Source organism: Equus caballus, chromosome 12 (genome assembly GCF_041296265.1).
Source record: "Equus caballus isolate H_3958 breed thoroughbred chromosome 12, TB-T2T, whole genome shotgun sequence".
NCBI classification, from domain to species: Eukaryota; Metazoa; Chordata; class Mammalia; order Perissodactyla; family Equidae; genus Equus; species Equus caballus.
In genome coordinates this window covers 49,357,232-49,378,148 of record NC_091695.1, presented here as the reverse complement: position 1 = coordinate 49,378,148, position 20,917 = coordinate 49,357,232, and the positions used below count along the sequence as shown (strand labels likewise).

Sequence of the window (20,917 nt, the reverse complement as noted above, 5' to 3'; positions counted from 1 at the left end):
TCTCTGGACCGTCTGCAACCACTCGCCCATCGGGAAGCAGCTGATCCTAGACCCCTGCACGACGGCGCACCCAGACCCCCGGCACTAAGGGAAGCACACAAGCACGGCGTCTTTGCCCAAGTTTATTAGGAAAGTAAAGAATTGAACAAAGGCTCGGAAAATAAATATCCGCAGAGAGGAATTAGGAAGCCGGAAAGCTCAGAGGGTCAGCAGGGCGATGAGGAGGACAGTGGAGGGCGGGGCCTGGGTGGCCGCGCCTGCCCTGCTCACCTCCTCCACGGAGGCGGGGCCGTGAGGCCAGAGCGCCGCACGCGGCTGGGGGTGCTGCCCTGGGGCGGCAGGAACTCGCAGGTGGTGTCCTGGCACAGGCAGCTCTCGATGTGAGTGTAGGTGTAGTCCAGTGAGCCGCCGTGGGGACAGTCCAGCACCACCTTCCGCTGGCTCGTGCGCTGCTCCTTGCAGCAGGTGCACCTGTGGTCCAGGGCCTGGGCCTCGGCAGAGTACCTGGGGGAGGGCCACAGTGAGGAGCCACTCCCTCCTGGAGGGGGCAGCCTCCCCTTCCCCTCCCCCAACCCTGGCCACTCGTGGCCTGGGACTCACATGGCGAAGGTCCCGCATGACCCGGAGCAGTAGTTCATGGTCACCAACTTGCTGCAGCCGGCATGTGAAATTTCCTTGGTAACGGGGATGGTGGAGCAGGGGATCCTGGTCTCATTGCGAAGGATGCCTGGAGGTGAGGAAGTGGAGGCTCTGAGGCGGGGTCTCCACACTTCAAGGGGGCCCACCAGGTCTCCCTCACTGCTTCCTCTCCCGTCCCCAAGTGCACCTCGCCTGGCCCTCAGCTGCCCACCCTGGGGGCAAGCACCCACCTCGGCCACCCTCTAGCAAGCTGGGCACCCCCAATGACACTCTCAAACTCCTCACTCTGCTGAGAGGGGCACAGAGGGGACAGGGCTCCCAGGGCACCATCCCCTCGTGCCTTCCTCCCCACAGGGCGGCCTGGGTTTAGCCCACCCACCAGGCCCTGCCTCAGACCCCGGGATCAGCCCACCGAGCGTTCTGTACTCACACTTCCTGCAGCAGCCGTTGGGCATGAGTGTGATGGAGCCCTGGAGGAAAGGAGGATGAGCCTGCGCTCCAGAGACCTTCCCCCACCTCTGAGCACCCCCTAGGCAACAGGCGTGGGAAGGGGCAGTTTCTGCAGAATGGGCTAAGGCCAGAGGCCACTGTCCCAGCACTGGGGCTTCAGACCCACGGTAAAATAGGGGACGCCCACTCCCCGGGCTCACTCACCGGGAGGCAGGCGCTGGCGTCAAATTCCGGGCAGGTGATGTTGGAGATGGACGAGATGAACTGGTTGTGGATTTTCATGCAGCTGAAGAAGGTGCAGTTGTTGGTGGGGTCCCTCTTTACGTCCCCGGGCTGTGGGGCAGAGGACAGCATGGTGAGGGCCCGCAGGAGGCCCACCCAGAAAGACAGACTGGAAACACCTGGAAGGTGCCTGACCAGCCAGCCAAGTGCAGCTTCTCAGGCAGGAGGCCCAGCCTGCAGGCCCAGAGTCACTGGGCAGGTGACACCCAGGAAGGGCCCAGGGGCAGCCACCAGCCTGTAGTCCACAGACGCGTCCTCGTCCTAAACCCCAGAACTCATGGAGGTGACCTTTTCTGGAAAAACGGTCTTTGCAGCCATACTTAAGATCTCGAGATGAGATCCTCCTGGACTACTGGAGGGGGCCCAAAATCCAATGACAAGTGTCCTTGTAAGACACAGAGAGACAGAGGAGAGGGTCGTGTGAGGACAGGCAGAGACTTGAGTGTTGCAGCCACAAGCCCAGGAAGGCCTGGAGCCCAGAAGCTGGAAGAGGCAGGAAGGACCCTCCCTGGGCCAGAGGGAGCGCCGCCCTGCCCACACCTGGGCCTCAGACTCCAGCCTCCAGGATGGGGCGGGGTGGGGGCATGGGGGAATCCTGCCTGTTGTTTCAGCCCCCAGTCTGTGGTCCCTTCTAGCAGCCACCCAGGACAGTGGCACAGAGGACTCAGCCAGGGGCAGCGGGAGTTGTCCCAGGCCATGCCCTCAGACCCAGGCCGACCCTTCCGCGACTTGAGCAGCCCTGAGCAGGGGACTCGCGCACCTTCAGGATGTACTGCCCGCTGGGCTGGTTGATGATGCAGTGGGTCTGCTCACACTTCATGCAGCACTCCCCAGGGGCCTCCACGAGCTCATAGCCCTACGAGACATGGGGTTCAGGTTGGCGAGGGAAAGAAGACAGGAGCTGTTGGGGCCATAACCCCACTCCTCGAGGGAAGCGACAGGGTGGCGGCTGCTTACGGGGCTGCAGGACGTGCTGCAGGGCACGTGGGTGCAGGAGATGACGTTGAGCTGCGTGGTGCTGTTCCTGCTGCCGGTGCACATGCAGTTCTGGCACTTGGAGGAGTAAACTGGAGAGCCGGGCTGAGGGCACAGGGAGGGGCGAGTGAGGCTGGGCACCCTCCACGCCTCCCACCTGCCTCGGGGAGTGCAGCTCCCATCCCAGAAGGCTCCAAGGGTGGGAGAGAGGAGCTGCTTGCCCCGGGCATGGCTCGCACAGCAGAGTTCCCAGAATGGGCCCTCACCCGCATCCCACCCGGCCAGAGAGCCAGCCCAGGACCCCACCACTCCTCCCCTGCCTCCACCTCCCATTGGCCCAGCCCAGGGCTCACCTGGTACTCAGCATTCCCGACAACACACACGTTCTTGGGCACTGGGGAGAAAGAACGGGGGAGGCAGTCAGACTGCCCTGCTGGGCCCAAGGACACGCACAGCCAGTGGACGGGGTGGGAGCTCATGGCCTGGGGGTGGGGGGGAGGTGCATCGGCCATGCAGAATGAGTCCCTCAGGAGGGAGCCACTTCACCACATGGTCTCACTCAAGCCACAGTCAGCCCCAGCCCCAGGGCCTCCTCCTGCCCTGGCCCCCGGGCCCCACTCACCACACGAGTAGTGGGGGCAGCACCTTCCCGGCACCATCTCGCTCTTCAGCCCGAATCCCAGCGAACACACAGGGGGCTTCTCCCTGCACAGGCTGGCATTGCACTCTGAAGAGGGGAGGAAACACGGTAATGAGCATGGCTCCTTGAAGGCTGCGCCCCGCCACTACCCGCAGTGCAGGGTCAGGACTTGGGCATCTGCAGGTGACGAGCATGAGCAGCAGGCCCATCACAGCCTCCTCCTCCAACACCCACTCTCAGTGGGACACACCCTGCGGCCGCTGCTCCCCAGCTCCCCAGGGAGGTGAAATCACCACGGAGAATTTACACGGTGAATCCGGGGGCCCTAGGAGGGGACAGGTGCCCTGGGGCCCAGGCTCAGCTCCCCTCCCCCGGGGCGTGGCCTTACTGCAGGAGGTGATGGTGCAGCAGGTGTCCTCGGGGTTGACCTCCGTGACCAGGTAGGTGCCGTCCTCTTTGCACTCAGGCAGGGGCTTCTGGCTGCACTTCCTGGGCTGACAGATGATGCCTCTTCCACCCTCCAGGCAGATGCAGTTCTTACAGTCAAACTCAAAGCGCTCCCCAAACTGCAGGAGGAAGGGGGTGAGCAGGGAGAAGAGCGGGCGGCCTCGCCACGGGCCGGGGCTGCGGGAAAACCTGTGCCCTCCCACCTCTGAGCACACGGGGCAGGTTCTGACCCAGGACAAAGGCACTCATTTAGGGCCAGGCCATTAATATCTCAATCGTGACCTGCTCACCAGCATTTGCCTACAACACGTGGGCCTGGCTCAGGGCAGACACACCACAGGTGTCTAGAGGGTTGGTGAAGCATGAAACTAAGGAATCAACCATGGGTGGGAGACACGACAGTGCAGTGGCAGGATATCATCTCGGTTCCAGACAGCATCACATGAGCAATGGGTGGGTGTTGTGGATGGGTGGAGGATATGTTGATGGAGGGATGGATGGAAGGGTGGATGGATGGAAGAAAGGAGGGGCAGACAGAGGGACAGATGGTTGGGTGGATGGAAGGATGGAGGGACAGACAGAGGGACAGATGGTTGGGTGGATGGAAGGATGGAGGGACAGACAGAGGGACAGATGGTTGGGTGGATGGAAGGATCGGGGGACAGACATTGGGACAGATGGAAGGGATGGATGGGGGACAGATAGAGAGATGGATGGAAGAATGGATGGATGGAGGTCAGAACAGAGGGATGGATGGAGGGTCAGACAATGGGATGGAGGGGTGGACAGACAGAGAGACAGGGGGTGGAAGGATGGATAGAGGAACAGAAGGATGGAGGGATGGGTAGGGGGGGACAGGGCAACAGATGGATGTATGGGTGCATATCGTGCTAGCTCAGCCTTCCAGGACTTAAATGCCTCATTACTCAGTCTTTGAGGCTCCCAGGTTCTAGTGCCCACCCCACCCCACCCCCACAAAATTCAGGATTTGTGGGAGAATCCCGCCTCAGCACCAAGGAGGAGGGCCGACCTTTCTGGGCACGTCATCAGGTCCCACACAGCCTAGGAGGAGAGAGGAAAGGAATCCTGTCAGCAGAGTCCTGGTGCCACAGGAGCCAGGCTCAGCCTCTTGGAGACAGGAGGGAGGCACCGAGAGCAGGCAACGTACCGCAGAACTCCACGCAGACATCAAAGCCGGGGGCGTAGCTGGTGGTGCCCTCGGGGCAGAAGCAGCCTTCCACTACGCCTGTGTCGTTCAACGGCAGCGAGGAGCTGGAGGGGTGGGGGGCTTCGTGAGATGGGGGTGTGGACGGGCTGGGGAGCGGGCATGCTGGAGCACCACGCTCAGATAGTACCGCCCAGGGACCGAGCCCACCATCCCGCACGTCTCCCAGCGACTGACCTGGACCCACAAGTGGGCTCCTCGGCAGGACCGCAGGCCCGGTACTCCCTGTGAGACGGGCATGTCACAGCTGTGGGAGGGAGGTGGCAGTCAGAGGGGCCGGAAATGTCGGAGGAGCCTGTGCATATCCCCCTGCCCCCTGACCAGTGACAGTCCTGCCCAGCCCCTCCCACAAAGGACCCACCCTGCACACCGGCCGAGGGTGGCCAGCTGCCCGCTGCTGCCCGCCTTGGTACCCATGCTGTCCCGAGCAGGAGGTCGGTGCCCAGTGGTGCTTGGCAAGGCTGGCAGTCCGTCCAGTGCACCCAGCCCCTCCAGCCTGCCCTCCTTCCCCACCCAAAGGTCCAGCCTGTTTCCATGGGGGCCTGGCCACCCCACCCTGGTCTGGCTTCAAGCTGGTACAGTGCCCTCCAGAGTCCAGACTCCCCAGCCGTTTTTCAGCAACCCCGCCCAGGGGCTGGAGCAGGTGAGCACTTACGGCAGGCCCCCTGGGTGCGGTTCCGCCAGTCAATGCAGACGCCCTCATGGGCACAGAGGGCAGCATAGGTCTGCAGGCTAGCACACTCCATGCCCGAGTTGGGCACCAAGCAGCTATCGAACACGCAGGCATCGTAGTAGTGTTGGGGGGGCACCAGGGCGTGGCACTTGGCAAACAAGCTGTTGGGGAGGGGTGTGGGTCACGCTTCAGCCGGTGCCACCAGGCTCTCTCACTGCCCGCCACCCAGCCCCTCTGCCTGGGCTGCCCTCCTGGAGCTCAGCCTATATCCCACCAAGGGAGCCGGCACAGTGGCCCGAGGATGAGGCCGTGGGGCCAGCCTCTCAGAGATGAAGGCGCCACATCTAAATGGCCACCGGGTCCCAGGATCCCACCTCCAGAAACCCTGGCAGAGGGCCACCCAGCCTTGACTTGCATACCTCTGGGCACGAGGCGCTCGCTCCCATGGATGCCAGCTTTGAGGGTGCCCCCTCTCTGTCTACACCCCAATCTGCCTCCCTGGTTCAGCCCTGAATGCTAGCTGCGTTCTGGGTCCACTGGTCTACCCCAGGCTTCAAGTTCAGCCTATCCTGCACCTCCCAGGAGGCAGGAGAGATTCGAGAATCAAAAGAGGCAGGGGGGTGTCTGATGAAGCAGCTCGGCCCCATAGAAATGAGGAGCCCGAGCCCTAAGGCCCTCGCCTTCCCAGCCCCACACCAGGCCCCCAGCCTCGTCTCCTCTGTGCAGACAGGGCCCGGGGGTAGGGGGTGCACAGAGAGGCGAGGCTGCTCCCTGAGTCTCTGCAGCTCTCTAGTGGTGAGGCCACAACTGGCCGGGAGCAGGGTCACCTGTCCTTGATGAGCTCACAGAGGGAAGAATCACAGTCCTTGGGTGTGGGGGTGCGGCTGCTGGCTGCCGTGGTGGCCGGGCGTGGGCTGGTGAAGCTGGAGTGGGGACAGTGCGGCTTGGAGGGGTCGTCCACCACCCACTGGTCAGCTGCGACCTCGCAGTTGGAGATGACCTCCCCACTGGGCAGCACGCAGTCATCCAAGGTGTTGTTGGTGCACGTGCCTGGGTTGGCGAGAAGGGCCAGGTTGTCCAGCAGACCCGGTGAGCGCCTGGGACCCCTCCCCTCCTCCTCCCCAGGTCCTTTGCAGACCAGCTGGCCAGCGCCGAGGGCACAGACTAGACTAGACTCCTATTGGTGTCCCACAGGGGCCAAAACCGGGATGACGGCCATGGGGGCTCCAAGCAGAGGAGGAGGACCTCATCCGGGCTGGAAGGTGCCCACTCCCCGCTGGCCTCCCGGGGCAGGGCGCAGGAGCCGCAGGGGGCAGGAACTCACCACACTGGCCCTTGGTGTTGTTGCCAAACAGGCGGTAGGGCAGCCTGATGGAGAAGGAGAGGCCGTCGTAGGAGATGAGGGCGCCCAGCTCGGGGATGTCCACCACGTACTTGAAGCCGGACTCATACACCTGCAGCCCATACTTCTTGTAGGGCAGCGCCACGGACTGCTCGTTGACCTGCACCTGTGGCCGACACACCTGGGGTCAGAGGGCCAGCCTGGCAGAAGCTACCCACTCAGCGGGAGGCCTGCCCTTCCCTGGCAACCAGGACAAAGGAGCCTTAAGTACGTGAGGGAGGGGGCGGGTAGGCTGCACCTTCAGAGAGCGCCTGGGGCCACAGCACCCTCCTCATCACACCATGTGGTGGTGGGTGCTACCCTTTCTCAATTCCTTTTCAGTGCACTAAGCAGACTTGTCCAGGCTGGTCCCAGGGGTGAGGGCCCCTAGACTCTGGGCTCCGAGCAGAGGGTGGGGCTTCCCTGGCCATGGGAGCCAACCACTCCATGCGGTGTGTGCACCTGTGCTTGGGGAGGGGGCTTCTGCCTCAGACGCCTGTGCTCAGGGCGGGTGGTGGGGTCAGGAGAGGGGAGGTTGAGGGGTCCCTGACGCCCCTGGTGGCCCTGTGAGAAGGGCCGCATGTGTCCCATGAGCACTGACCCCCTCCCAGCCCAGCTCTGGGGTTGCAGCTCAGCCCCCGCCAAGGGAGGGAGCCGTATGGATGCCCCGCCGTGGCCATGGGTCCTGCCAGCATACCTGCACCTTCAGGGGCAGCATCTGCACCGTCCTGAGCTGCACCTCCTGGCTCTCGTGGCGCACGATGAGTGTGCGGGGGCAGGACACTCGGTCGGTGACATCGCAGTGGTAGTTGTCGATGTAGACCCCGAAGTTGTCCACGGTGGGGTTGACCTCCTCCACCAGCACGTACGTGCAGTTGCCCTGGTAGCTGTAGTAGAGCCCGTCGAAGGTGGTGTAGTGCGGGTCCCCCCAGCCCGTGCAGTAGCCTGCGGAGGGAGCCCGGGTGAGCCGGGGGCAGAGGGAGGGTGGAACCAGGGGGGAGGGGACAGGATGCAGTCAGGAGCTCAAGGAGGGTGAGAAGAGCAGGGAGGAACCTAGGGACACGGAAAGTCTGGTCTGGGACAGGCGGGGCATCCGGGCTGGGGAGGATGGGGGTCAGCTTCGTCCGGCCCCCACAAGGCATCTCCCCACGCAGCCCTCAGCGGCCGTTCCTTCTGCAGGACGGGGCCTGGCTTTGGAGCCAGAAGGTCCAGGTTCAAACTCCAGCTCTGCCCCTCTAACCGCGAAGGTGCCCGCCCTCCACCAGGCATGCCCCACCCCTGCCCAGCCCTGGGAAGTCCCTCTGGAGGTGTGCTTGGCCCTTGGTGAGCTCGGCTGACAAGGCCATCACGTTCAACCTGGGGTCTGCACCGGGGGACCTCAGTCCACACAGCCCCCGCCCACGGAAGGGAGGAGGTGGGGAGGGTCCAGCCACAGCGCGGGCTTACAGTCGCACTCCCAGTGCCAGCAGCAGCCGTCGGGGTCCGGGACGCGCACGGGCGTGAGGTTGTTGGAGCAGGTGGGCATGGGTGGGGGCTCACACTCCACGTGCACGATCTCCACCGTGTTGTCGTGCTTGCAAGTGGCCATGATGCAGTCGCAGAGCCACCACGTCTCGTTCTCCTGAGGGCGGGGAGGGCGCAGGGTCAGGGGGACAGGCCCCACCACCCGGCCCACGCAGGACACTGCTTGTGAGGCCCCAGGGTGAGCACCTAAGAGCCCTCCCCAGGAGGCTGGAGGCCAAGGGCCGCCCCATCAGGGAGGCGGCTTCAAGGCCACTGTGCTGCAGCAAGAGCACAGCACTGTGCTCCTTGTGGGTGAGACGGCGGGTGCCCCAGCAGACCCCATGTCGGAAAGGCAGCTTGGAGCCATGGCCTTACTGGGGATGGTGCGGGGCATGGGGGACAGAGGCATCTCGGGTGACCAGCAGGAAGGCAGTGCCTGGGGCATTGAAGGCCTGGACAGTGGGGACACAGCTGCCCACAGCCCACTGACCTTTCTAGGAGGATCAAAGTCGGGGCACTCATACACAGGGAGCGTGGTGGTGGTCAGCGTGCTTGATGTTGTGGACAGCGTGGGCGTTGGCGTGGGTGTGCTGGGCGTTGGGGAGGGGGTGGACGGGCAGGACCAGTTGAAGAATTGCCAGGAGCAGTTCAGCGAGCAGTTCACGAAGTAGCAGGTGTCTCCATACGTGCCATTGTACACCACCTCGCCTGCAGGGGGAGAGACCAGTGCCTACGCCATCCAGGCAGGGCTGGCCGCCAGTGTGCACAGGCGGGTCCCCACCCAGGCCACCAGAGGGGAGCCCACCACCCCCTCTCCCCCTGACTCATGGCTGCAGCAAGGTGGGGCTGGCCACGGAATCAGCTCCCCCCACGCAGCACCCAGCTTCCCAAGCGAGCTCCTGGTTTAGACCTGAAACCCGGCTTCTACCCCTGGAAAAACAGAGCCCAAAGTCCCACTAGGCTTTACCGTCTGAGAGTTGGAGGGAACAGCCTGCCTACCTGGGGCATAGTACGTATCATTCAGAAAACAGCATTCGACATTGGTGGCACTGGTGATCGAGCTGGTGGTATTGCTGCTGCTCGGGGTGCTGAGTGGGGTCAGGGTAGGGGTGGGCACACTGGTGGTCGAGGTGCTGGTGGTCTGTGGCGTGGTCGAGGTCGGGGTGCGCGTTCCCGTGGTGGTCGTTGAGACAGTCACAGGAGTGGGTGTGGAAGGGGATCCTAGGGTGGGCGAGGAGGGCCCGGCGGTGGTCCCGCTGGTGGGGGTGGTCTTTGAGGAGGTGGGACCTGACGTCTGCGTGCCTGTAAGAATGGAGGTGACGGGTGAGGGCTGATGGCAGCGGCTCATCATAGATGCACAGCTGGACAGTTCCCTTGGGGCGAGGTATGTGGCATGGAAAGACCCCATGTCCATTGCCCCAGCTCTTGGTCAGGGTGAGCAGGGCCACAAGCACGGTGTGGGCAAAGGGGAGGCCCACGTGGGAGGAGCGCCTGCCCCTGGGCAGCAGCAGTGCTCGCCCCCCTGGCCGGAGGGGTTGTCACGGGCCACTGGCCCATCCGAGGACACTGACCAGCTGCCCTCCGAAGCCCCAGTGATGAGGCGCAGGCAGAAGAGGAGGATGGAGGGAGGGTCTCCCGGGGCACCTGCCTGGCAGCCTCTGCCCCCCCACCTGGCTCTGGCCCCATGTGCCTCAGTGGGCTCCCCTGGTGATGGTTTTGCCCATGTTGCCCATCACACAGGTGTGAGTTGAGGGAGGTGGGCCGCAAGCAGCTGTCCTAAGGAAGGAGGTTCTGTGGGGGCAAGTGGGCAGCCTTCAGGTCAGCCGCCCACACACAGGCCAATGGTAAGCGGCACACTGAACGCTCGGTGGCCAGGCTCCACTGGTAAGGGAGGCTCACCAAGCCCACTGGAACCTTCCTGGAGACCCTTCTCACAAGGCAGGGCAGGGGGCACCAGCTCAGGTCCAAGGAGCTTCAACTCTCTCCTGGGAATTGAGTGAGCTCTCCAGGTTGAGGAGGAAGCAACAGTGTGTGCCATGGGGGCTGTGTACCTGGAGTGGTGGTGGCAGGGCTTCCTGTTGTAGTGACCGTTGGTGTTGGGGGCCATGGTGTGCTGGATGTCTCCCCGATTGTTGGGGTGGCAGTCAGAGGCGTGGTTGATTCCGTGGAAAAGGGGGAGGTGGACGGAGATGTTGGAGGGGAGGAGGACTCAGGCGGTTTTGGTGTGGTGGTCTCACCCGTGGTTACTGTGCCTGTAGGGGTTGGGGTCTCCGTGCTTCTGGAGAGGATGCTGGGCGTTGAAGCTGGCGTCTCAGTGGTGGTAGTAGTGGTGGTGGTTGTGGTCTCTGTGATGGTGGGAGTGGGAGTGGTGGTCTCTGAGGTGGTGAGGATTGGGGTCGGGGTCTCTGTGGTGGTGGTGGTGATGGTAGGGATTGAGGTTGGGGTCTCCGTGGTGGTGGTGGTGGTAATGGTGGGGGTTGGGGTTCCTGACATAGTGGTTATAGTAGGGGCTGTAGTCTCTGTGGTCGTGGTGGTGGGCGTCAGGGTGGAGGTCCTTGGGGTGGTGCCCGTGGTGGGTGTTGTGGTCTCTGTGGTGGTGATGGTAGGGGTCACAGTGGAGGTCTCAGTGGTGGTAGGAGACGATGTGGAGAAACACAACCCACAGCAGTAGACGTTGATCTCATAGTTGAGGCAGTAAGGCATGGGGAAGGGTCCCCCTGGCTTCTGGTCTTGGTTTTTGCACACCAGTCCAACTGACGTGTCGCAGACCACCGTTTGTCCAAGCTGTTCGTTGGGAACGTCAGTATGGTTAGTGGATCTGCAGGAGATGTTGGCCGCCCAGCCTCTTCCACAGACATCTCCGATGGGTTCAATGTCTGCACCTTGTTCGGTAACATTTGGTTTACCAGAATCCAGCCAGCCAGTCCATTGGCAGTCATCCTCACACACAGTGCTGATAGAGCTCGTGGGCACGGTGGTCATCGTGGTGGGGGTTGGTGTTGGGGTCTCTGTGCTGATGGTGGTGATGATGGCGGAGGCAGGAGTTGAGGTCCTTGAGGTGGTGCTCGTGATGGGCGTTTTGGTCTCTGTGGGGATGGTGGTGATGATGGTGGGGGTCAGAGTTGGGGTCTCAGTGGTGGTGGTGCTAGGAGTCATGGTTGTTGGCCCTGGGCTGGCGGTCGTGGTGGAGGCTGTGTTCTCTGTGGTTGTGGTGCTGGCAGTGGGGGTTGTTGTCCTTGGGGTAGTGGTCATGGTGGGAGTTGTGGTCTGTGTGGTGGTGGTGCTGGGGGCCAGGGTTGTTGTCCCTGGGGTGATGGTGGGGGTCGGGGTTGAGGTCTCAGTGGTGCTGGTGCTGGGGGACAGGGTTGTTGTCCCTGGGGTGGTGATGGTGGTGATGGTGGGGGTCGGGCTTGGGGTCTCAGTAATGCTGGTACTGGCAGTCAGGGTTGTTGGCCCTGAGGTGGTGGTGGTGGTGCTAGTTGTGGTCTCTGTGGTGGTGGTGGTGATGGTGGGAGTCAGAGTTGGAGTCCCTGGGGTGCTGGTCGTGATGGGGGTTGTGGTCTCTGTCCCAGTGGTGGTGGTAGTGGTGATGGTGGGGGTTGGGGTTGAGGCCCCTGAGGTGGTGCTTGTGGTGGGTGTTGTGGTCTCTGTGGTGGTAGTGGTGGTGATGGTGGGGGTCAGAGTTGAGGATCCTGGGATGGTGGTCATAGTAAGGGTTGTAGTCTCTCTGGTCGTGGTGGTGGGCGTCAATGGGGTAGTGCTGGTGGTGGGTGTTGTGGTCTCTGTGGTGGTGGTGGTGGTGATGGTCGTGGTCCGGGTTGAGGTCTCTGGGGTCGTGGGGGAAGGTGTGGAGAGACACAACCCACAGCAGTAGACGTTGATCTCATAGTTGAGGCAGTAAGGCATGGGGATGACTCCCCCAGGCTTCTGGTCTTGGTTTTTGCACACCAGTCCAACTGACGTGTCGCAAACCACCGTTTGTTCAAGCTGTTCGATGGGATGGTTTGGATACATATGGGCTCTGCAGGAGATGTTGGCCACCCAGCCTCTTCCACAGACATCTCCGATGGGTTCGATGTCTGCACCTGTGCTGGTAAAGGTTGGTTTACCAGAATCCAGCCAGCCAGTCCATTGGCAGTCATCCTCACACACAGTGCTGATAGAGCTCGTGGGCACGGTGGTCATCGTGGTGGGGGTTGGTGTTGGGGTCTCTGTGCTGATGGTGGTGATGATGGCGGAGGTAGGAGTTGAGGTCCTTGAGGTGGTGCTCGTGATGGGCGTTTTGGTCTCTGTGGGGATGGTGGTGATGATGGTGGGGGTCGGAGTTGGGGTCTCAGTGGTGGTGGTGCTAGGAGTCATGGTTGTTGGCCCTGGGCTGGCGGTCGTGGTGGAGGCTGTGTTCTCTGTGGTTGTGGTGCTGGCAGTGGGGGTTGTTGTCCTTGGGGTAGTGGTCATGGTGGGAGTTGTGGTCTGTGTGGTGGTGGTGCTGGGGGCCAGGGTTGTTGTCCCTGGGGTGATGGTGGGGGTCGGGGTTGAGGTCTCAGTGATGCTGGTGCTGGGGGACAGGGTTGTTGTCCCTGGGGTGGTGATGGTGGTGATGGTGGGGGTCGGGCTTGGGGTCTCAGTAATGCTGGTACTGGCAGTCAGGGTTGTTGGCCCTGAGGTGGTGGTGGTGGTGCTAGTTGTGGTCCCTGTGGTGGTGGTGGTGATGGTGGGAGTCAGAGTTGGAGTCCCTGGGGTGCTGGTCGTGATGGGGGTTGTGGTCTCTGTCCCAGTGGTGGTGGTAGTGGTGATGGTGGGGGTTGGGGTTGAGGCCCCTGAGGTGGTGCTTGTGGTGGGTGTTGTGGTCTCTGTGGTGGTAGTGGTGGTGATGGTGGGGGTCAGAGTTGAGGATCCTGGGATGGTGGTCATAGTAAGGGTTGTAGTCTCTCTGGTCGTGGTGGTGGGCTTCGGGGTGGCGGTCAATGGGGTAGTGCTGGTGGTGGGTGTTGTGGTCTCTGTGGTGGTGGTGGTGGTGATGGTCGTGGTCCGGGTTGAGGTCTCTGGGGTCGTGGGGGAAGGTGTGGAGAGACACAACCCACAGCAGTAGACGTTGATCTCATAGTTGAGGCAGTAAGGCATGGGGATGACTCCCCCAGGCTTCTGGTCTTGGTTTTTGCACACCAGTCCAACTGACGTGTCGCAAACCACCGTTTGTTCAAGCTGTTCGATGGGATTGTTTGGATACATATGGGCTCTGCAGGAGATGTTGGCCACCCAGCCTCTTCCACAGACATCTCCGATGGGTTCAATGTCTGCACCTTGTTCGGTAGCATTTGGTTTACCAGAATCCAGCCAGCCAGTCCACTGGCAGTCATCCTCACACACAGTGCTGATAGAGCTCGTGGACACGGTGGTCATCGTGGTGGGGGTTGGTGTTGGGGTCTCTGTGCTGATGGTGGTGATGATGGCGGAGGCAGGAGTTGAGGTCCTTGAGGTGGTGCTCGTGATGGGCGTTTTGGTCTCTGTGGGGATGGTGGTGATGATGGTGGGGGTCAGAGTTGGGGTCTCAGTGGTGGTGGTGCTAGGAGTCATGGTTGTTGGCCCTGGGCTGGCGGTCGTGGTGGAGGCTGTGTTCTCTGTGGTTGTGGTGCTGGCAGTGGGGGTTGTTGTCCTTGGGGTAGTGGTCATGGTGGGAGTTGTGGTCTGTGTGGTGGTGGTGCTGGGGGCCAGGGTTGTTGTCCCTGGGGTGATGGTGGGGGTCGGGGTTGAGGTCTCAGTGATGCTGGTGCTGGGGGACAGGGTTGTTGTCCCTGGGGTGGTGATGGTGGTGATGGTGGGGGTCGGGCTTGGGGTCTCAGTAATGCTGGTACTGGCAGTCAGGGTTGTTGGCCCTGAGGTGGTGGTGGTGGTGCTAGTTGTGGTCCCTGTGGTGGTGGTGGTGATGGTGGGAGTCAGAGTTGGAGTCCCTGGGGTGCTGGTCGTGATGGGGGTTGTGGTCTCTGTCCCAGTGGTGGTGGTAGTGGTGATGGTGGGGGTTGGGGTTGAGGCCCCTGAGGTGGTGCTTGTGGTGGGTGTTGTGGTCTCTGTGGTGGTAGTGGTGGTGATGGTGGGGGTCAGAGTTGAGGATCCTGGGATGGTGGTCATAGTAAGGGTTGTAGTCTCTCTGGTCGTGGTGGTGGGCTTCGGGGTGGCGGTCAATGGGGTAGTGCTGGTGGTGGGTGTTGTGGTCTCTGTGGTGGTGGTGGTGCTGATGGTCGTGGTCCGGGTTGAGGTCTCTGGGGTCGTGGGGGAAGGTGTGGAGAGACACAACCCACAGCAGTAGACGTTGATCTCATAGTTGAGGCAGTAAGGCATGGGGATGACTCCCCCAGGCTTCTGGTCTTGGTTTTTGCACACCAGTCCAACTGACGTGTCGCAAACCACCGTTTGTTCAAGCTGTTCGATGGGATGGTTTGGATACATATGGGCTCTGCAGGAGATGTTGGCCACCCAGCCTCTTCCACAGACATCTCCGATGGGTTCAATGTCTGCACCTTGTTCGGTAACATTTGGTTTACCAGAATCCAGCCAGCCAGTCCATTGGCAGTCATCCTCACACACAGTGCTGATAGAGCTCGTGGGCACGGTGGTCATCGTGGTGGGGGTTGGTGTTGGGGTCTCTGTGCTGATGGTGGTGATGATGGCGGAGGTAGGAGTTGAGGTCCTTGAGGTGGTGCTCGTGATGGGCGTTTTGGTCTCTGTGGGGATGGTGGTGATGATGGTGGGGGTCGGAGTTGGGGTCTCAGTGGTGGTGGTGCTAGGAGTCATGGTTGTTGGCCCTGGGCTGGCGGTCGTGGTGGAGGCTGTGTTCTCTGTGGTTGTGGTGCTGGCAGTGGGGGTTGTTGTCCTTGGGGTAGTGGTCATGGTGGGAGTTGTGGTCTGTGTGGTGGTGGTGCTGGGGGCCAGGGTTGTTGTCCCTGGGGTGATGGTGGGGGTCGGGGTTGAGGTCTCAGTGATGCTGGTGCTGGGGGACAGGGTTGTTGTCCCTGGGGTGGTGATGGTGGTGATGGTGGGGGTCGGGCTTGGGGTCTCAGTAATGCTGGTACTGGCAGTCAGGGTTGTTGGCCCTGAGGTGGTGGTGGTGGTGCTAGTTGTGGTCCCTGTGGTGGTGGTGGTGATGGTGGGAGTCAGAGTTGGAGTCCCTGGGGTGCTGGTCGTGATGGGGGTTGTGGTCTCTGTCCCAGTGGTGGTGGTAGTGGTGATGGTGGGGGTCGGGCTTGGGGTCTCAGTAATGCTGGTACTGGCAGTCAGGGTTGTTGGCCCTGAGGTGGTGGTGGTGGTGCTAGTTGTGGTCCCTGTGGTGGTGGTGGTGATGGTGGGAGTCAGAGTTGGAGTCCCTGGGGTGCTGGTCGTGATGGGGGTTGTGGTCTCTGTCCCAGTGGTGGTGGTAGTGGTGATGGTGGGGGTTGGGGTTGAGGCCCCTGAGGTGGTGCTTGTGGTGGGTGTTGTGGTCTCTGTGGTGGTAGTGGTGGTGATGGTGGGGGTCAGAGTTGAGGATCCTGGGATGGTGGTCATAGTAAGGGTTGTAGTCTCTCTGGTCGTGGTGGTGGGCTTCGGGGTGGCGGTCAATGGGGTAGTGCTGGTGGTGGGTGTTGTGGTCTCTGTGGTGGTGGTGGTGCTGATGGTCGTGGTCCGGGTTGAGGTCTCTGGGGTCGTGGGGGAAGGTGTGGAGAGACACAACCCACAGCAGTAGACGTTGATCTCATAGTTGAGGCAGTAAGGCATGGGGATGACTCCCCCAGGCTTCTGGTCTTGGTTTTTGCACACCAGTCCAACTGACGTGTCGCAAACCACCGTTTGTTCAAGCTGTTCGATGGGATGGTTTGGATACATATGGGCTCTGCAGGAGATGTTGGCCACCCAGCCTCTTCCACAGACATCTCCGATGGGTTCGATGTCTGCACCTTGTTCGGTAACATTTGGTTTACCAGAATCCAGCCAGCCAGTCCATTGGCAGTCATCCTCACACACAGTGCTGATAGAGCTCGTGGGCACGGTGGTCATCGTGGTGGGGGTTGGTGTTGGGGTCTCTGTGCTGATGGTGGTGATGATGGTGGAGGTAGGAGTTGAGGTCCTTGAGGTGGTGCTCGTGATGGGCGTTTTGGTCTCTGTGGGGATGGTGGTGATGATGGTGGGGGTCGGAGTTGGGGTCTCAGTGGTGGTGGTGCTAGGAGTCATGGTTGTTGGCCCTGGGCTGGCGGTCGTGGTGGAGGCTGTGTTCTCTGTGGTTGTGGTGCTGGCAGTGGGGGTTGTTGTCCTTGGGGTAGTGGTCATGGTGGGAGTTGTGGTCTGTGTGGTGGTGGTGCTGGGGGCCAGGGTTGTTGTCCCTGGGGTGATGGTGGGGGTCGGGGTTGAGGTCTCAGTGATGCTGGTGCTGGGGGACAGGGTTGTTGTCCCTGGGGTGGTGATGGTGGTGATGGTGGGGGTCGGGCTTGGGGTCTCAGTAATGCTGGTACTGGCAGTCAGGGTTGTTGGCCCTGAGGTGGTGGTGGTGGTGCTAGTTGTGGTCCCTGTGGTGGTGGTGGTGATGGTGGGAGTCAGAGTTGGAGTCCCTGGGGTGCTGGTCGTGATGGGGGTTGTGGTCTCTGTCCCAGTGGTGGTGGTAGTGGTGATGGTGGGGGTTGGGGTTGAGGCCCCTGAGGTGGTGCTTGTGGTGGGTGTTGTGGTCTCTGTGGTGGTAGTGGTGGTGATGGTGGGGGTCAGAGTTGAGGATCCTGGGATGGTGGTCATAGTAAGGGTTGTAGTCTCTCTGGTCGTGGTGGTGGGCTTCGGGGTGGCGGTCAATGGGGTAGTGCTGGTGGTGGGTGTTGTGGTCTCTGTGGTGGTGGTGGTGCTGATGGTCGTGGTCCGGGTTGAGGTCTCTGGGGTCGTGGGGGAAGGTGTGGAGAGACACAACCCACAGCAGTAGACGTTGATCTCATAGTTGAGGCAGTAAGGCATGGGGATGACTCCCCCAGGCTTCTGGTCTTGGTTTTTGCACACCAGTCCAACTGACGTGTCGCAAACCACCGTTTGTTCAAGCTGTTCGATGGGATGGTTTGGATACATATGGGCTCTGCAGGAGATGTTGGCCACCCAGCCTCTTCCACAGACATCTCCGATGGGTTCAATGTCTGCACCTTGTTCGGTAACATTTGGTTTACCAGAATCCAGCCAGCCAGTCCATTGGCAGTCATCCTCACACACAGTGCTGATAGAGCTCGTGGGCACGGTGGTCATCGTGGTGGGGGTTGGTGTTGGGGTCTCTGTGCTGATGGTGGTGATGATGGCGGAGGTAGGAGTTGAGGTCCTTGAGGTGGTGCTCGTGATGGGCGTTTTGGTCTCTGTGGGGATGGTGGTGATGATGGTGGGGGTCGGAGTTGGGGTCTCAGTGGTGGTGGTGCTAGGAGTCATGGTTGTTGGCCCTGGGCTGGCGGTCGTGGTGGAGGCTGTGTTCTCTGTGGTTGTGGTGCTGGCAGTGGGGGTTGTTGTCCTTGGGGTAGTGGTCATGGTGGGAGTTGTGGTCTGTGTGGTGGTGGTGCTGGGGGCCAGGGTTGTTGTCCCTGGGGTGATGGTGGGGGTCGGGGTTGAGGTCTCAGTGATGCTGGTGCTGGGGGACAGGGTTGTTGTCCCTGGGGTGGTGATGGTGGTGATGGTGGGGGTCGGGCTTGGGGTCTCAGTAATGCTGGTACTGGCAGTCAGGGTTGTTGGCCCTGAGGTGGTGGTGGTGGTGCTAGTTGTGGTCCCTGTGGTGGTGGTGGTGATGGTGGGAGTCAGAGTTGGAGTCCCTGGGGTGCTGGTCGTGATGGGGGTTGTGGTCTCTGTCCCAGTGGTGGTGGTAGTGGTGATGGTGGGGGTTGGGGTTGAGGCCCCTGAGGTGGTGCTTGTGGTGGGTGTTGTGGTCTCTGTGGTGGTAGTGGTGGTGATGGTGGGGGTCAGAGTTGAGGATCCTGGGATGGTGGTCATAGTAAGGGTTGTAGTCTCTCTGGTCGTGGTGGTGGGCTTCGGGGTGGCGGTCAATGGGGTAGTGCTGGTGGTGGGTGTTGTGGTCTCTGTGGTGGTGGTGGTGCTGATGGTCGTGGTCCGGGTTGAGGTCTCTGGGGTCGTGGGGGAAGGTGTGGAGAGACACAACCCACAGCAGTAGACGTTGATCTCATAGTTGAGGCAGTAAGGCATGGGGATGACTCCCCCAGGCTTCTGGTCTTGGTTTTTGCACACCAGTCCAACTGACGTGTCGCAAACCACCGTTTGTTCAAGCTGTTCGATGGGATGGTTTGGATACATATGGGCTCTGCAGGAGATGTTGGCCACCCAGCCTCTTCCACAGACATCTCCGATGGGTTCGATGTCTGCACCTTGTTCGGTAACATTTGGTTTACCAGAATCCAGCCAGCCAGTCCATTGGCAGTCATCCTCACACACAGTGCTGATAGAGCTCGTGGGCACGGTGGTCATCGTGGTGGGGGTTGGTGTTGGGGTCTCTGTGCTGATGGTGGTGATGATGGTGGAGGCAGGAGTTGAGGTCCTTGAGGTGGTGCTCGTGATGGGCGTTTTGGTCTCTGTGGGGATGGTGGTGATGATGGTGGGGGTCGGAGTTGGGGTCTCAGTGGTGGTGGTGCTAGGAGTCATGGTTGTTGGCCCTGGGCTGGCGGTCGTGGTGGAGGCTGTGTTCTCTGTGGTTGTGGTGCTGGCAGTGGGGGTTGTTGTCCTTGGGGTAGTGGTCATGGTGGGAGTTGTGGTCTGTGTGGTGGTGGTGCTGGGGGCCAGGGTTGTTGTCCCTGGGGTGATGGTGGGGGTCGGGGTTGAGGTCTCAGTGGTGCTGGTGCTGGGGGACAGGGTTGTTGTCCCTGGGGTGGTGATGGTGGTGATGGTGGGGGTCGGGCTTGGGGTCTCAGTAATGCTGGTACTGGCAGTCAGGGTTGTTGGCCCTGAGGTGGTGGTGGTGGTGCTAGTTGTGGTCCCTGTGGTGGTGGTGGTGATGGTGGGAGTCAGAGTTGGAGTCCCTGGGGTGCTGGTCGTGATGGGGGTTGTGGTCTCTGTCCCAGTGGTGGTGGTAGTGGTGATGGTGGGGGTTGGGGTTGAGGCCCCTGAGGTGGTGCTTGTGGTGGGTGTTGTGGTCTCTGTGGTGGTAGTGGTGGTGATGGTGGGGGTCAGAGTTGAGGATCCTGGGATGGTGGTCATAGTAAGGGTTGTAGTCTCTCTGGTTGTGGTGGTGGGCTTCGCGGTGGAGGTCAATGGAGTAGTGCTCGTGGTGGGTGTTGTGGTCTCTGTGGTGGTGGTCATGGTGGTTGTGCTGGGGGTGGTGGTCGCGGTGATCATGGTAGTGGTCATGGGGGTCGTGGTTGGGGTCGAAGGACACTCCTCCATGGGCAGGCAACAGCGGACACGTATCTCGTAGTCATAGCAGACTCCAAATGGTCCGTCCCCAAACTGGTCTTCGTTCTTGCAGATGAACCCAAATGACACATTGCACTGCACCTTCTGGCCCAGCTCCTCCAAGCTGAGCTGGGGCTCCGTGGCCGCCCTGCACTCGATGTCCTCAGGGGCCTGGCAGACGCTGTCGAACCTCTCACGGTCCCCGCTGTCGCCGTGAGTCTCGGGGTGATCCTCGTTGATCCAGTCGGACCAGAAGCAGCACGGCGCTAGGGAAGCAGACCCAGGGCTGGTCAGCCACGCCTGGGGGCGCGCCTGCCGGGGAGGTCACTGGGACTCGGAGATGTCAGAGACCCTAGACTGGCTCCCTGTCATCCCCCAGGACCCGGCTGTAGGGTCAGAGAGTTTAGGGCTGGACACCACTTCCACCCATCTTTTGCAGCTGGAAAACTGAGGCCCAGAGAGGGAAGAGTCCCCGCGCCCCCAGCGCTGATGGACCCAGGCCTTGTGGCTCAGGCCAGCGCTCCCTCCTCCACTATTTTCAAATTCTTGTGCCCAAAAATTAACAACCACAGGGTCCCCCATTCAGTGAGAAAGGGGCTTGGTCTCAACCCTTGACCAACCATGTTGTCACCCAGAGCCGGTCAAGTCCCCCTGCGTGAGTCCCTGGACTCAAAATACTGGGAAATAAGTCACCAAATGCACCATCTCAGTCTGTGAGCAGATGGCCCACCAGCCGGCCCCACATCCGGGTCTCGAGGGATGTCCTCAGAGTTCGTTTATGTGACCTGCCCCCCTCACCCCATCTCCCACCCGGAAGTACCATCCACGGGACTTACGCGGAGTTGAAGTGGTAGATGAACCTGCAGTAATGTGGAAAAAAAGAAGAAAGATGATGTCATTACACAGCTCAAGACTTTTTAAAATCTTTCTAAATTTTTATGTGTTTCTTTTTCCTGTGGCTGTCATACCCCTGGTGGCTTGCCCAGTGGTAGCTACAATTTCCACCAGAACAAATGCAGAGGAATTGAAGGACATTCCTCTGCTTTCTTCAACCCTTGGGATATTTTCTTGCTGGTTTTTGGAAATGTCCCCAAGTCGCCTTCACTGTGGTTGGGGCTCGGGAGGGTGGTCGTGACACAGGCATCTCAACTCCCAAGGCTGAGGGCCCAGGGGACATTTTCCTGAGTTGAGAGGCATGTCAGCGAGACCCCCCGCCCGTGCACAGAGGTGACAGCTGACACGCCAGCTGTGCTCCTGCCCCTGGAAGGGCCTTTGCTGCTGGACTCAGGGTGCAGAGGAGGCAGGAGCCCCAGGAGGAAAGGGGGC

General features: G+C 61.1%; 1 protein-coding gene and 1 long non-coding RNA gene across 2 annotated transcripts in view; one reads left to right on the top strand and one right to left on the bottom strand.

Moving 5' to 3' along the window:
* Positions 1-106: 106 nt before the first annotated feature.
* Positions 107-20,917, bottom strand: part of LOC106781129 (mucin-2) — a 34,082-nt gene continuing 13,271 nt past the window's right edge. Inside the window, exons 29-49 of the mRNA XM_070230342.1 lie at positions 20,428-20,451; positions 10,267-19,857; positions 9,215-9,517; positions 8,706-8,923; positions 8,159-8,333; positions 7,410-7,657; positions 6,656-6,839; positions 6,159-6,381; positions 5,314-5,492; positions 4,836-4,905; positions 4,602-4,705; positions 4,464-4,495; positions 3,375-3,552; positions 2,969-3,073; positions 2,700-2,740; positions 2,329-2,451; positions 2,132-2,227; positions 1,294-1,422; positions 1,070-1,109; positions 601-727; positions 107-504 (exon numbers count right to left, since the gene is read on the bottom strand). Of these exons, the coding sequence (XP_070086443.1) occupies positions 267-504; positions 601-727; positions 1,070-1,109; positions 1,294-1,422; positions 2,132-2,227; positions 2,329-2,451; positions 2,700-2,740; positions 2,969-3,073; positions 3,375-3,552; positions 4,464-4,495; positions 4,602-4,705; positions 4,836-4,905; positions 5,314-5,492; positions 6,159-6,381; positions 6,656-6,839; positions 7,410-7,657; positions 8,159-8,333; positions 8,706-8,923; positions 9,215-9,517; positions 10,267-19,857; positions 20,428-20,451 (12,428 nt within the window). The 3' untranslated portion in view covers positions 107-266. The remainder of the gene's footprint in view (positions 505-600; positions 728-1,069; positions 1,110-1,293; positions 1,423-2,131; positions 2,228-2,328; positions 2,452-2,699; positions 2,741-2,968; positions 3,074-3,374; positions 3,553-4,463; positions 4,496-4,601; positions 4,706-4,835; positions 4,906-5,313; positions 5,493-6,158; positions 6,382-6,655; positions 6,840-7,409; positions 7,658-8,158; positions 8,334-8,705; positions 8,924-9,214; positions 9,518-10,266; positions 19,858-20,427; positions 20,452-20,917) is intronic.
* On the top strand, positions 6,225-20,528 carry LOC138916777 (uncharacterized). The gene is made up of 3 exons (XR_011424184.1): positions 6,225-6,420; positions 6,526-6,940; positions 19,665-20,528. It is a non-coding gene; the product is annotated as an uncharacterized lncRNA (long non-coding RNA).